At 41.9% G+C, this 13,466-nt stretch overlaps 1 protein-coding gene across 1 annotated transcript; it reads right to left on the bottom strand.

Moving 5' to 3' along the window:
• Window positions 1-1,626: 1,626 nt before the first annotated feature.
• On the bottom strand, window positions 1,627-9,216 carry LOC140361880 (terminal nucleotidyltransferase 5B-like). The gene is made up of 2 exons (XM_072447774.1): window positions 8,855-9,216; window positions 1,627-3,263 (listed from the first exon to the last, which is right to left on the bottom strand). Exons 1-2 carry the CDS (start codon window positions 9,026-9,028, stop codon window positions 2,238-2,240), a joined length of 1,200 nt encoding a protein of 399 aa, XP_072303875.1. The 5' UTR covers window positions 9,029-9,216; the 3' UTR covers window positions 1,627-2,237.
• Between the last annotated feature and the right edge of the window lie 4,250 nt (window positions 9,217-13,466).

Here is a 13,466-nt window from a genome sequence, read left to right as displayed (position 1 = left end):
AGTAACTGAATTCATGTACCAAAAATACATATTCAGAATACTAATTGTGAGTAGTAACAGCCAGTGCAGTTACACTTTTCTTTGGTGTTATTCAGAATACAGCTACTTTTCTAAAATCAGAGGAATATACTGTGGTATTTGATCATGAACTAGACTGAATTTGTGGGAAAAATTTAAAATGAGGTCTTATTGTGAGAACATGTTAAATTTTTCCTTCTCTAATTTATCATAAAGATTCTCTTATCTTATAAATAAGCAGTGAAACAAAAAGCTGTTTTATCTTATGTCATGTCTTCTCTCTATGATACAATGCAACTCAATGTCAACTCAGGACTCTAAGTAGACCATGTAACAGAATATGTCACAAAATACATTCAGATTTCTGTGACTAATTACATTTTTTATGTATGATTAAATATTAGCTTTTTTCAATTGAGGCTTGAAACATATTGAAATCATATACAATCTGAGATCTTAATGGCAATGAAAAATACTTGAGTTGGTGTTGTTAAAAAACACTTATTTGAGAACTTAAGATACCCATACCAGAGGCGGGGCTTATCAGTCCTGCAGTTATGATCAATATTGCTGTTTACGTAGAACACAATATAATCCTATGGTCTATTATATTATGGTTTAACACTAAATACCTAAAGAAAAAAGACATATATCATTTATTTTAATGTAATTCCTTGACTTTGTGTATTTTTCCCAAAGCAGATGGTCCCGCTCTCTACAGTTAATTTGAAAGACTTTAGGCTTTGATTCCCTCATACCCGGAGCTGTTTGGTGCAATGTACTGTAGCTCCATTACAAACGTGTAAGCTTTTAAGAGTAATCACACTTGTCTGGCTTACCCTTGAGTCCAGTCCCCCAGGCGCCTAAATCACTGCCTTGTTACAGATTAGACAAGCAGCAGCTCTTGTGTTTATCCCGTGCAACCCTGGAGTGCCGTTGTGTGTTTCCATAAACATTAGTGTAGCAGTCAGGAGATAGGTCTATATATAAAAGCAACATTTATAAAGAAACCGGAGCGCTACTGTTGAAATTTGTGTGTCCCTAAGCACGGTTGTAAACAGGTGCGTCCTAGTCATTTAGTACTTTATGTTTCACTCGAATGTCAAATCGAATCCCGTGGACTGTGGCTGAAGTGCTAAGAATGCCATGTGTGGGTTGATGGTGGAGTTTTCGACATGGGATGTGTAGGATTTGCTTCACTCCTCGGGCTAAAAAGCAGCAGCAAATGTATTTCACCACCTGGTCCTCAGCTGCCCCCACACAGCTCCACTCATCCAGGACAAGCCTCTGCAGTCTTCTCTTTATCAATGAGGCCGAGGAGAGCCCTTGTTGGATGCACCAGTGAAAGGAAATGGCTAATGTATGGGCCCAAGCTCAGGGGAATCCGTTACTCTGAGAAAAAAATGCACGCAGCTGAAACAAGTGAGTGTCTGTGTGCGGGGCGGGCCACTGGTGTCTGAAGGAGTTGAGTGAGAGGCAGATAGTAAGGACACCTCACTATCTGCACGGAGATAGTTTAGAGGACATAATCAACATGTGAACACAGTACTTTAATGTTATTGTACTGAAGGAGTCAACTGAAGAAAAGAATGACCAAGGTAACACGTCTTTTCAGTTTTGATGCATTTTAATATTTTTTTTAGAAAACAAAATACCCTGACCTTGCACAGTAACCTGGCTGAAAAAAATAAACTCAAAAACAAGTCACAAAGCCACTACTATAAAGTTGTAGATGTTGGTCAGTTTTAGGCACTTGCTTTTATGCTACACAAGAAAGTATTTCTTTGGTCCTTTTCTCTCTCGGTCACGTCACCTGAAACCACAGTCGGGACAAAAAAAACGCTCTCTGGGTTCTTACCAACTATTTACATTTCATCTAGACCCGCCCCCAGCTTCTACTGCACAGAAACAGAACCAGCAAAGCTCCATAGTCACACAACACCCCTTTATGTTTCCATATGAGTTCTTGTTACCAAATACAAAAGGTACCCAATGGCTCGAGTATTTTTTTTGTTTTTTGTTTTTACAGCAGTAATAAACAGTAAACTTAGTGGAATTGGTTTAATAAAACAGTTGGCAAGAGATTCAATTTTTTTTTTTGTTCACAATAGGCTCCATAATCATAGCCCACTTTGCTGCAAAAATAACAAGGGCACTTCAGTACAATGCTCAGCCTGAATCAAATAATACACATATCATGAGTCCTTAAAGGATTTAGCTCAGCTGCAAGGCAGCCATGTCTGATAAGAGTTACTGCATAGACCCATGGGCGAATGGACCTGTGCCACAAAATAATTGCTGAAATTGACGTCTCTAACATATGGAGCGGGCTGGTAGTAGCAGGTGATGTTAGCCACTGCTGGGATGGCGTGCTGCTCCGCCATGACGCGCAGGGCCAGAGCAGAGATAAGTGCCAAAGTCTGTCTGCGCTCATGGCCCATCAGACACACAGTGCTCTCGTCTACAACCTGTCTAAGTGTCAGTAAGTACTGGTAACGCTTGTGCTCCATGCCAGCAAAGTGGTTCTGCAGATAGCCCTCCAGTTTCCTCTGCTGTTCGCTGATGTCAGGGAAGTCAATGAAGAATCGAGAGCACATGTAGCGCTGCATTTGTTTCATCTGAGCCTCAGACGAAGGCTGGAAGCCCCGCACCAGCAGGTGGCAGTACTTGAGCAGCCCTCCGCCCCTGATCTCCTCTGGGCTGTGTGTAGCTATCGTCCTGGTGCGCAGGTGGCCCAGGGCCTCCTCAAAGACCCCGTACATGCTCTCCCCATGCACCGTGGGATGGAAGGTCTCGGACATGACATTGTCCGAGCAGCGGTCGAACAACAGCAGAGAGTCCAGAGTGATCTGGAAGGAATCCACACTGAACTCAAACTGCCTTCGAAGAGAGTCCACAAACTTGAGCTCCACATTCTTGCCTGTATTGTTAGACAGAGAGATGAGACTCCAGCGGTCAGTGTCATTGCACACTTTGACCAGTTTCTGGACATACGCCTCCTTCAGGGCAAGCGGGGAAATGCGCTCCTTGCACACTCCATCAGGCAGGAAGTCCACCAAGCAGTCCAGAACCACGTCCTTTACCAGGCGGAAGGTCTTGTCATCGCTGAGGCTCAAGCCAAAGATCAGGTCCAGGTCTTTGTATCCGAGCCCATTGTCCTCATGGAGAACATGACTGGCTGCAGAGCCGTTCAGCTTCACATCACGCACCAGCACGCCGTGCTCCTCCAGTCGAGCCCTGACCACCTGAAAGATACACAGAGAGACGTGAGAGACGTGTCGATTCCAGCAATCTGAGGAGTCTGACATGCCTCAATACAAGTCTGTGCAAGCCACAGCTGAGTTACTACCCCTTAAAGTGCTTACAAATGAAAAACAGTCTGTCATACTGCCTCTGCAATTTCAAGTGTGTGGAACCAATTAAGTTAAAAAAGCAAAGCAGTATTATAGCATGCCCAAACACACAAAAGCTCAGTCATATCTACCTCATCTTTCATTTGCCAAGAAATGGAAAACATGTGACTCTCTTTATCTACTTCTGTAAGAAAATATGTTTCAATACAAACCGTGTCCAATATAATCAATCCATCATTTGGACAAAGCGTTTTGAGAATATTACCAAAATGGAAGATACAATCTAGATTTCCCTTAATGCGATTTAATGCTTACAATACAAAAAAATCATAATTCTCACCTACTAAAACGTATGAGAGAATATGAATATCTGTCAATTTGCTATTTTGACATGTCTAGACGTGTCTGGTGTGATAATGCAGCGGTGAACTTTCTAACCGGAGGCACTTTCCTTTGCCGTCGTATAAACTCTACTTGCGACTCACAGATTTATATCCTTGTTGGGACACACACCGTGCAGTCGAGAGGTTACTGCTTCCTGTCTGCTGAGCTGCTCAAATTGACACAAACCCAAAAGGAACAGATATACAAGAGGCGTTCAGGTGAAATCGGAAACACAGCTGTTTGTAAGACGACCCTCTCAGGACTATCAGGGACTGGCAGTTCTTGTACCAGCCATCAATCTGTTCAGACGTACACACATTCAGGCACGCTAATCCTATTTTAGACACTCCGATAGCATATCACAATACTGAGCGTAATCCTAATCTCATAATCCTTTTTTAATGGAACAGCGCTACTTTAATGTTGCAAAGGACGTGCTAATAATGTGACGGAGAGAGAAACTATAGCAACTACAAGGCAATTGAGGCTATGATTCAAGCAATAAAACATGATATAGGTAGAAACATTACCAATGGTTAGGATTATAATAAAAAACAAAGGATGATGATGAATAAATTTGATGAAAAAAGTATTGTAGGCTTGTAGCATGTCAGAGTAGTTTATTTCCAAGTTGTTGTTTTTTTTCCGTTTAACACTGAGCAAGGGGGCTTTGGGAATTTGCTGATATTAAATCCAACATCAACCCATCCTGGAGTCGTGATTGGTTCATTAACGTTATACTCTGTGCCGCCATCTTTACCCCTCATAATAAAACCTGGTGCTCTTCTCTCGTGACGCAGCAGCACCTGGAGAAGGGAGACACTTCCGCTGACGCTCGGGCACAAAGCTTGTAAAAAAAAAAAAAAAAATTTAAAAACTAAAAAAGCCACAAACACCATCAGACTGTCTGGTGTTGACAACGCCTTGGCGACACATAACAGCCCTGGCCCTCCTCCACTCATGCAGACTGTCCTTGGGTCATTTCATTTAGGCTGCGGGTTGAATGCGTGTTTATTATGGCAGTTTGAAATGACCCAGCCAGTTAACAACCCATAGTTCCCTGGACGCCCATGACGAGTCTGGGCAGTGAGTCAGATGTTCTTTCTGGCGGCCAAGGAAACAGTGACAGTGAATGAGGAGTTATGAGTCCATAAACTGAGAAACCACTCCAAAACTAACCGAGACAGCCGGCAGTACAGTAGCCTGGCAGATGGCTGGGAAGCATAATGTAGCCGTTTTTTTTTTTTTAATCTTGATTTGAAATGCTTCCCTAAATCTTTTCTCGATCCCCACGATGTAATTTGATGATAGAGTGGGACCCAGATTGATGCTTTGAGCGAGTGGAGTCAGCTACTAAGAGTTCACAGATGTGCTATTGCTATAAAAGCTTCATCCAAGGGAGCCTTTTGAACTGATTTTGTTTTTTCGGCATCGTTTTTGATGGATGCAAAGTTCACGTAGAGTTAACAGAAAGTAGTAATCGGGGTTAAACAAATAGTGAAGGCATTTATTTGTCTAACCTCTGTTTATTTCCTTAAGAGGTCGAGGTCTTTTCATATGTTTTGAGCATGAAATGAAGCACCGTAGAAGTAGAACGTTCACACTTCTGATATTTTTCATGTTGCCAAAATCTGCTTTATATGCTTCTCCTGGCTAAGGATGAAAACATTTCCCTGTCAACACATTATCATTTATGTTGCAGCCTTAAGAGAAAAAAATATCTGTTTTTTGTTTAACTTTGACTTGGCTCTTCCTCCAGCATCCCAGAAAGTAAACGCTTCGCTCTACATTTAAAATTCAATCACGATATAGAAGCGTTTAATGTGGACGTCTCCGAAAAAATCCCACTTGTACGTTTTTCCAGTCTATTTGTGCAACAATAACACGGCCTGAACTACTGACAGGCCACAAGACTTCCACTGTGTGACATCTCAAACCAAATATTCAAATATAGTCAAAACCAAATGTCCCTGTTAACCTCCTCCAAACCAGGACATGTTGCTCCAGCTCAACAATAGTCCTGTGAGGAGTCGGTTTACAGTCCTGTGTTATTACAGGCACTAATCCATTCTTCACTTACTGTTCCAAAGCCACTCTGTTGCCATCTACAACTTTCACTCAGGGATGAAAACAAACACACACAAAAACGCCTGCATACTTTGAAGCACGCTACGGGTTGGATCGCAAATATGAATCGCAGACACAATTTATTCTGTAAGTGGCGCTGCAAAGATGGAACACGAGATGGCCAACGAAAACAGACTGGCTTCCAATCTTCCACCTCCGCAGACAACCCCGGTTGACATGTTGTGTAACAAATGGCCGATCCATAGTCTGTGCTCGAGTCATTTGGAACGACGAGATAGGTAAACGGATGGTGAAACGCCGCGTACAGTCCAAAGGTTTGACGTATATCCCTGTGGCTGTGGGTTGAATAGTGTTTAAGTAAAATCAATGGAGGCTATAAGGGTTTTCCTGAGCTCCCGAGGCTCACACACGCACAGACCGCAAACAGATGTTATTCAAATGTGGCCCTCAAACAAACCCTCCATTGACAGGGCCTCGTCGGGAGTGGGATCTTTCGGGTGGGCTTACCTAGCACGTGACGACAGCCCTTCATCAAGACACCTCTCACCCTCCTAAAGCGCTCAACATAAATGATGTTAGATGTTTAAGCATGATTTGAAGCGGTTTAAAACTCACTCGCTGCTGTCACTCATTTTCCATGACATATTGTATTGGTTTGGATTGCTGCTCTTTCTCTTTCCCGGACAGACATGTGATTCCATTCATGTTCATATGGGGAAAATATCAACGTGTCTGAATTGTTTTGGCATATGATATGACAGCGAATGTGATGTCGGCTTTTATTGTTGTCACATAATGTTTTCGCTCTTCTACGGGCAGAAATCTACTGCATACATGTACAGGCAGCTTGGAGATACTGCATTTCATTCACTTTCTGCAATAAATGAAAACACTTGTATGTGATTTTCAGATTTTTCACTTCTTAGGTCATTCTTTTTCATGAACAAAAACATGGTAGACTTTTAAACAGCGCCATTTTACACCAAAAATAACCAAATTTCTTCCTTTTAAGTCCAAACTCTACTCAGATTTTTTTTTTTTACTGACTGATTTTTGCTGATCCTTGATGATTAGGCATGAAAATTTGCTTAATTGCCCAGCTCGAGCTAACACATATGCTAACATTGACAATTTGATCAAAGAATGAATTTCAATCTCTTTTCAAGGCCTATGAGAACGTTTAGAACTGTCTGTTTTAGCCCTCCATATAAACCGTGCAAAAGTCAACAGCAGTTATCGTGCCAAAATCCTGCACTGAAGCATGAACAGAAGCAGACCCATGGCGGTACCCTGTGGAGCATCTAAATCTGATACAAGGCAAAGTGGGAGAAATTTCCAGAAGCCCCTCATTGAAATCATGGAAAGATGGAAAAAAAAAAGAAAAAGTCAGGGTCTTGGGATGATCTAGCAAGGGAAAGACATTAGCGAGGATGTTCAGAGCAGATGGAAGGAAGGGGCCTCCATGATTATAGGGGCCCTTGAACTGTTATGCGAGTGTGTGAGGGTCTTTCTTCCCCACAGGAGCACCAAAGAAAATACCGTTCACTCAAGGGAAATGTAAACCTGCATAACACGTGAGGGCATTAAAAGAAAGCCCTGGGAAATCTTTCTTTCCACAATGAGTTTCATGCTGAGTAAATATGGTGTAGATTTGGTCATTATCTCCCTCCGTCTTGACTGTTTTCATGCGAGTTGTGAAAAAAAAAAATTGGCTGGACAAATAGAGAATAGTGAGCGAGTGGAAAAGTAAAGTCACGCCGTCAAATCATTCCACTCTTATGTCTGTGTTAAGACTATGACTGATCAAATGTATTAATAAACTTTGCCAACATCTTAAAAGTCAGTGTTTGGATTTGATTTCGCAGTGAAATGAGAATTGGAACGTAGTCACTTCAAATGTTACGGTCCTATTTTATTAGACAAATGCTTTACAAAACAACTAAAAAAGACAGATATTGCCCTTAAACAACAAACTACAGTTGACATTTGAGTTCATCTGGGTTATGTCTAGCTGCATGCTGTAATCGCAATGGTATCTTGGCGCTTATGGTTACTTCGCAACTTGTCAAGTCAGTAATATATCACTCTGGGATTGTTAGCATGTGTTTATGTCCAACAGGAGGGAGGAAGTCCACACTGAGAAACCTATCACACTCTGCTCTGCTCTGAATAGATGCTATTTTCAGTTTGTCAAATTATATTACTCCACTGGAGTCGTGCTGGGGGAGCAAAAGTCAAAGGGCAGACACTAACTTGTAACTACACATCTGCCAAAGTGCAAACTGATCTGAATGTTTTGTAACTCTTTCTAAAATACTTCACAACCACACAACATTACATACATACATACATGCATACATGCATACATGCATACATGCATACATGCATACATACATACAGCATCAATATGTATTAAGGTTTCTTGCCCAATTAATTTCAGATTACATTCCACAATTTATGCTATTTTTAAGCAAAGTGAATGTTACACTCATAAAGTAGGCTGCATCAAAGTTAGACAATTGTGAATGACAGTGAAAAGAAACCTGGTTAAATAGGCAAGATAAAAGGTAGGCTTAAGCAAAAGCATAATAAGTTCATACCAGTGTTTCTTACCCAGGGGTAGGGCCACTTAGCAGGGGGGTGTTTATTATTAAAATATTAAAATATAAGTATTTCAATTAAAAAACATGTTTTTGTATTGCATTTTAGTTGTTTGGGGGGACTTGGGACATCAATATCATTGAAACAAGAAATATGAATCGTAATTGCTAATGTACTACATAGTATGAGTTTGAGAGGAAGTTTAAAGGGCATTCAAGACATTAACAGTTGGATCATCCAGAGAGAGAAGCGGTCTGGATCCCAAGCACGCAACAAAATAGCTTGAGCCTATAAAGACGTGCCCCTGATTTGTCATTCCAATAAACTAAATATTGTGTCTTTGTTATAAGCCTATAGTGTGCTAATATCATCCCTGAAATAAAAAAAATAAACATTAAAGAGATGCACACCTGCACAATCTGTCTGGGCTGCACCGACAGCGTGGGGAAGTTCCCTCGGCCGTGAATGGGGACGCTCTCCCCGAGGATGGAGTCCAAACGCCGCACCTGCTCCCACGACAGCACGCTGAACCGCCGACTCTGCACCGAGGCGTCACCGCCGGACATAGCTACCGGACCGGGCATGTGTGTCCAGACTGAGCGGTCACGAGCGCGGATACTGCAGCTCCACTGAAAAGAGCAACTTGAGATTGAGTCACCTTATTTCTCTCTGTATCCTCTCAAAAAGACGCGTTTCACAGAGCTCCAAAACAAAGTTAGACAAAGTACAAATCCCGAGTGCAATAGCTCCGTGCTTTGTGCGTGTGCGTCGGCGTCTCTTTAGCGTAGAACCGGCTGCGAGCGCTCTACTCTCCTTTTACTGCGCGTGGGTCAGTGCGCGGCTTCTCATTGGCTGGAGGGGGGTTTACGGAGACACGCGCACGAGACTCCGATGGAGCCCCGCGCGCGCACACGCCACACGCTCGCGAGCGCTGCGCGGCGGCTTCACAGACCTCCAAAGCGCGTAGGAAACGTTTAAATTCCAAGTTTTAGGGCAGTTTGAGGATGTAGCACGTCAGGGCAGTTAACGCTCAGGCTACTGTGTGTATATGAGGGAGTACACATAAGATAAATGCATGAGTGTGAAGATTATAGGCTGTCTGCGCTATTTTCATTTTACTGTAAATGAGCCTGGAAATTAAACAATAACAATTATAATAAGAAGAAAAATCGAAAGTTTCTATGCTGTACTTTATATTGTATCTTCTACTTCAAGCCATATACATGTGGCCAGTTCTAAAACGTTTCAAAGCCAAGCATGATAATAATTATGATGAAAATGATAGGTTACTCAAAATAGTCGCCTTGTAGTTTGCTTGGCCAGATTTTATATGAAAGGCTGTTGAGACTTTCCATTGTTTTATCCAAGCTCTTGAAGTCTATACAAAATCCTGAACTAATGTTTTCCACAACAAATCAGACTTATTTTTCAGAGATATGTATTAGAATGATTAGAGAACACAAAACACAAGTCAGACAATTTTTAGTATAGTTTCAGCAACATATTAATCTTGATAGTGAAAGCTGAAGCAGAAATGTGATATTTTTTCAAAAATTGTTTAAACTTCTACCGGTACTTATATTTAGATTTTATAGGGTTAGCAACAAACATCATTCACATGATTTGCGTGTGAATGATCACACTGCTGCTGTTAGATGAGTCAGGACATAGTTGCTCTTTGAATGTGGAGAATTCTGTTCTGTTGAGTTCAGAGGATTATCTCCTTTGACTGACAAGGCATTCTGAGAACAAGAGGTTTTACAGGAAGAGTGACTCTTCATTATATAGGCTTTAATATTTCCACTGACGTCGCTGCTTGGTAGCCGTGCGTCTACGAGACTGGGCGAGGACAGGAGACCACCCCCACCCCCATCTCGTCACTCTGACCACTCTGACTCCCCACAAGCAGACCCCCATCACTCCGACTCCCATTTAGCGCCTTTAGCCTGTTTTCTATATCTGCCCAATCAAGCTCCTTTGTTCCAAGGAATCTCCCTGCAGCTTTAGCAATGATCCTGATCCTTTCAGTTCTGCTTTGAGTCTGAGCAGCACAGTTTACAACATCCACCATAAAGAGTACACAATCCTCTCTATCCACAACCAGGGTATTCTCATTAATTCTGGAACCTGCACACTTGGGACCTCCACTCTTGAAACCTTCACACTTCTTGGGAGCCACGCTGGCCTTTCTCATTTCGCCCTGGCTGGGAGCAGCGCTGGCTCCTCTCTCTGTATTTACTCTAAACTCGTTACTTGAAACTTTCTTGACTGCATCTGCATAGGATATACCTTGAGAGACCTTTATTTTCTGCACCTCAGCAGCTCTTTTGCTAAACCTGCATCCCCCGTAGGCAGAGCTATGTTCTTCCCCACAGTTACAGCACTTCAGTTTTGCTCCCACGTCACACTTCCCATACTCGTGAGCTCCTGCACATTTACCACATCTTTGCCTCCCTCTACAGACCGCTGCAATATGCCCAAAGCGCTGGCACTTAAAGCAACGCAGGGGCGGCGGAACATATGGCCTGACGCTATAGCACATGTACCCAATGAACACCTTACTAGGCAGGCACCTCCCTTCAAGTGTTACCATTACCGACAAGCTGTCACATCTTACCCCAGACCGGGTCACCTTCAACCGCCTAGCGTCCACCACCGTAGCTCCCGTCAAATTCTCCTTAACTTCATCCACAGACGTCGCCGTAGGGACGCCTACGATAACTCCTCTGACCGTGTTTCTTTCAGCATCAGACACAAGAATGTCCTTTCCACCCAGACATTTAGTTCCAATCGCCTTCCGTTGCTGAGCCGCGTCCTTGCACACGACCAGCAGCGAGCCATCTCTAAGGACACTCGCACTCTTGATCACTCCCACAGCTACAGTTAGGCTCTTTGACAATGCCACTGAATTCCACTCCTTAAAGGATGCACTATCCTGTGCAAGCTTTATGATCACCTTACAGTCTCTGCTCTCACCCCGGATATCAATAGCTTCAGCCTCATCCTGCTGCTCATTCCCAGAACCCTCGGACGAGCTAAGGGACTTTTTACGTTTCCGGGCACGTGCAGCCAGAAAAGGCTGCTCCTCCACACCGTCCAGAGCGTCTTCGACCACCGATCCACTCTCCTCCACCATCTCCCGTCTCTCAGTAAAGTTTAATCTGTTGAACAGCAGAGCCAAAAACTTATTTGTCATTCACTCTTTTGATGTTGTTGTTGTTGTTGTTGTTGTTTTATGGCGGTTGGCATCCAATTGTTGCATTACCGCCAGACTTTATTCCTCAGACTTTTCGTAGTCCTCAGACTGTCGTAGTCCGTTGTTGTTGTTGTTGTTGTTTTATGGCGGTTGGCATCCAAGTGTTGCATTGTGAATGTCTTTAGGGTTTATGTAACTCAAAGCTCTTCTTTTTCAACACTCTTCTTTTTGACTTTTTGAAGGAAAGAATGTTGCTTTATATTCCAAAGTAAAAAAACAGCATTGACAGGATCAAATTCTGCTAACTTGTTTGTTGGATATTACTGAGGAATGTTTTCAGCAGGTGCTCTTTGTTCAAATCATTCAGGCCAACACAAGGTGAATTTCAGTTTTTTTGCATGTCAAGTGGTTCCCACATTTCACAACAGGTGCAGGACTCATGTGGAATTTAAGTTGGTTGTCCAAAAAACGTGCCCAAATATGTTTAGCTTCTTACAAATACTTGGGGCTTCTTTCAAATAAAAACAACTTAAATGTGACGTGAGTAGTGCACCTCTTCAAAAAAAAAAGCCATTGTGATTCTTAGCTTAAAGTGAGTTTTCTTTAGTGCAGGGACCGAGCTCCAGATCCGCTGTAGAGGCATGAGAACTCCACACTCAGGGAATCTAACCTGCAACCCTCTTGCTGTGAGGCGTGCCATGCAGGTTAAATCTTGGTTACTATCAGTGTTATTATGTCAGAGTTAGAACTGTTTACATTTCCTGAAGTAGTGGTACATGTGGAAAATATATCAATATCACATCAATATATATAAGTTAGAGAGATTATTACTATGTATAAGTCCAAAGTATTTGGGGATACTCAATCAAGAGTAATTAAGAAGGTAACATTATGATTTGTATATCTTCTGGTGAGGGGTCCGCTGCATGATTGTTTTCATAGAGATAATAATAGTAAAATTGTCAGTCAAACCTTTTTCAAAACTGTTGGCATAATCAATGATTTTTAATTGCAATAACTCGCAATTACACAACATGGATAAATTTCAAACTACAATCTAAGTGAAAAATGTATAGATAATTGACTTGATTATGTTAAATTTGGAATTGTGGACTTGCTGCATCATTACGTCTGCGTGACTCATATGGAAATGCATCATGGGAGAAGCTGAGAATTCACATCTATTGTTCAACAGTGAGAAGAGTAATCAAAACCTTAACTCAAGTAAAAGCATTGTTACACTGTCGGATATACGACTCAAGTTGGCGTAAAAGTATTTTGTGTCTGAAAACTACCACAGAAAGTACAATAAGTAAATGTATTTGAGTAAACCTCGGCCTTACTATTCAAAATGATTGAAATCAGCTCAGCCAAGACCAGTGAACAACAAAACTGTATTTAATAATGACAAATATATCTGAACTAAGATTAAGATTATGAACCTGTGTCAGATTGCTGCCTGGACTTAACCACAGCCAGACCAGGATCTAACCCAAAAACCCATGGTAAATCTGGCTAGACCAGAACTAAATATAAAACAATTCCACAGCTAAATTCAGGGTTAGACAATGACTAACCTCAGAATGAAATGACTACAATAACTAGTTTTATACTTGAAACATGTTGTGACTAAACCATGACTATATTATGAGACCAAACACGACTACAAAAGACCACGCCCAAGCTTTTATTTGTCATAAACCATATCTAGTCATTATAATGATTATGTCTGGAGGCATCCAACACATCTGAAAATATTCCTTACATTTTTTGGATCTTGTCAAATAATTACGATTACAATACAATGATGAAAATGTCATTGTCCA

Source organism: Eucyclogobius newberryi, unplaced genomic scaffold, assembly GCF_026437365.1.
Source record: "Eucyclogobius newberryi isolate DKJ021-1_F unplaced genomic scaffold, fEucNew1.0.hap1 SCAF_16, whole genome shotgun sequence".
Classification (NCBI taxonomy): domain Eukaryota; kingdom Metazoa; phylum Chordata; class Actinopteri; order Gobiiformes; family Gobiidae; genus Eucyclogobius; species Eucyclogobius newberryi.
This window is presented reverse-complemented; position numbering and strand designations above follow the sequence as displayed.

Excerpts from the sequence above, each read along its gene's own strand:
- LOC140361880 (XM_072447774.1), bottom strand. The coding sequence starts at position 9,028 with ATGCCCGGTCCGGTAGCTATGTCCGGCGGTGACGCCTCGGTGCAGAGT. Across the intron at positions 3,264-8,854 it reads AGCCCAGACAGATTGTGCAG|GTGGTCAGGGCTCGACTGGA; the intron begins GTGTGCATCTCT and ends TGTATCTTTCAG.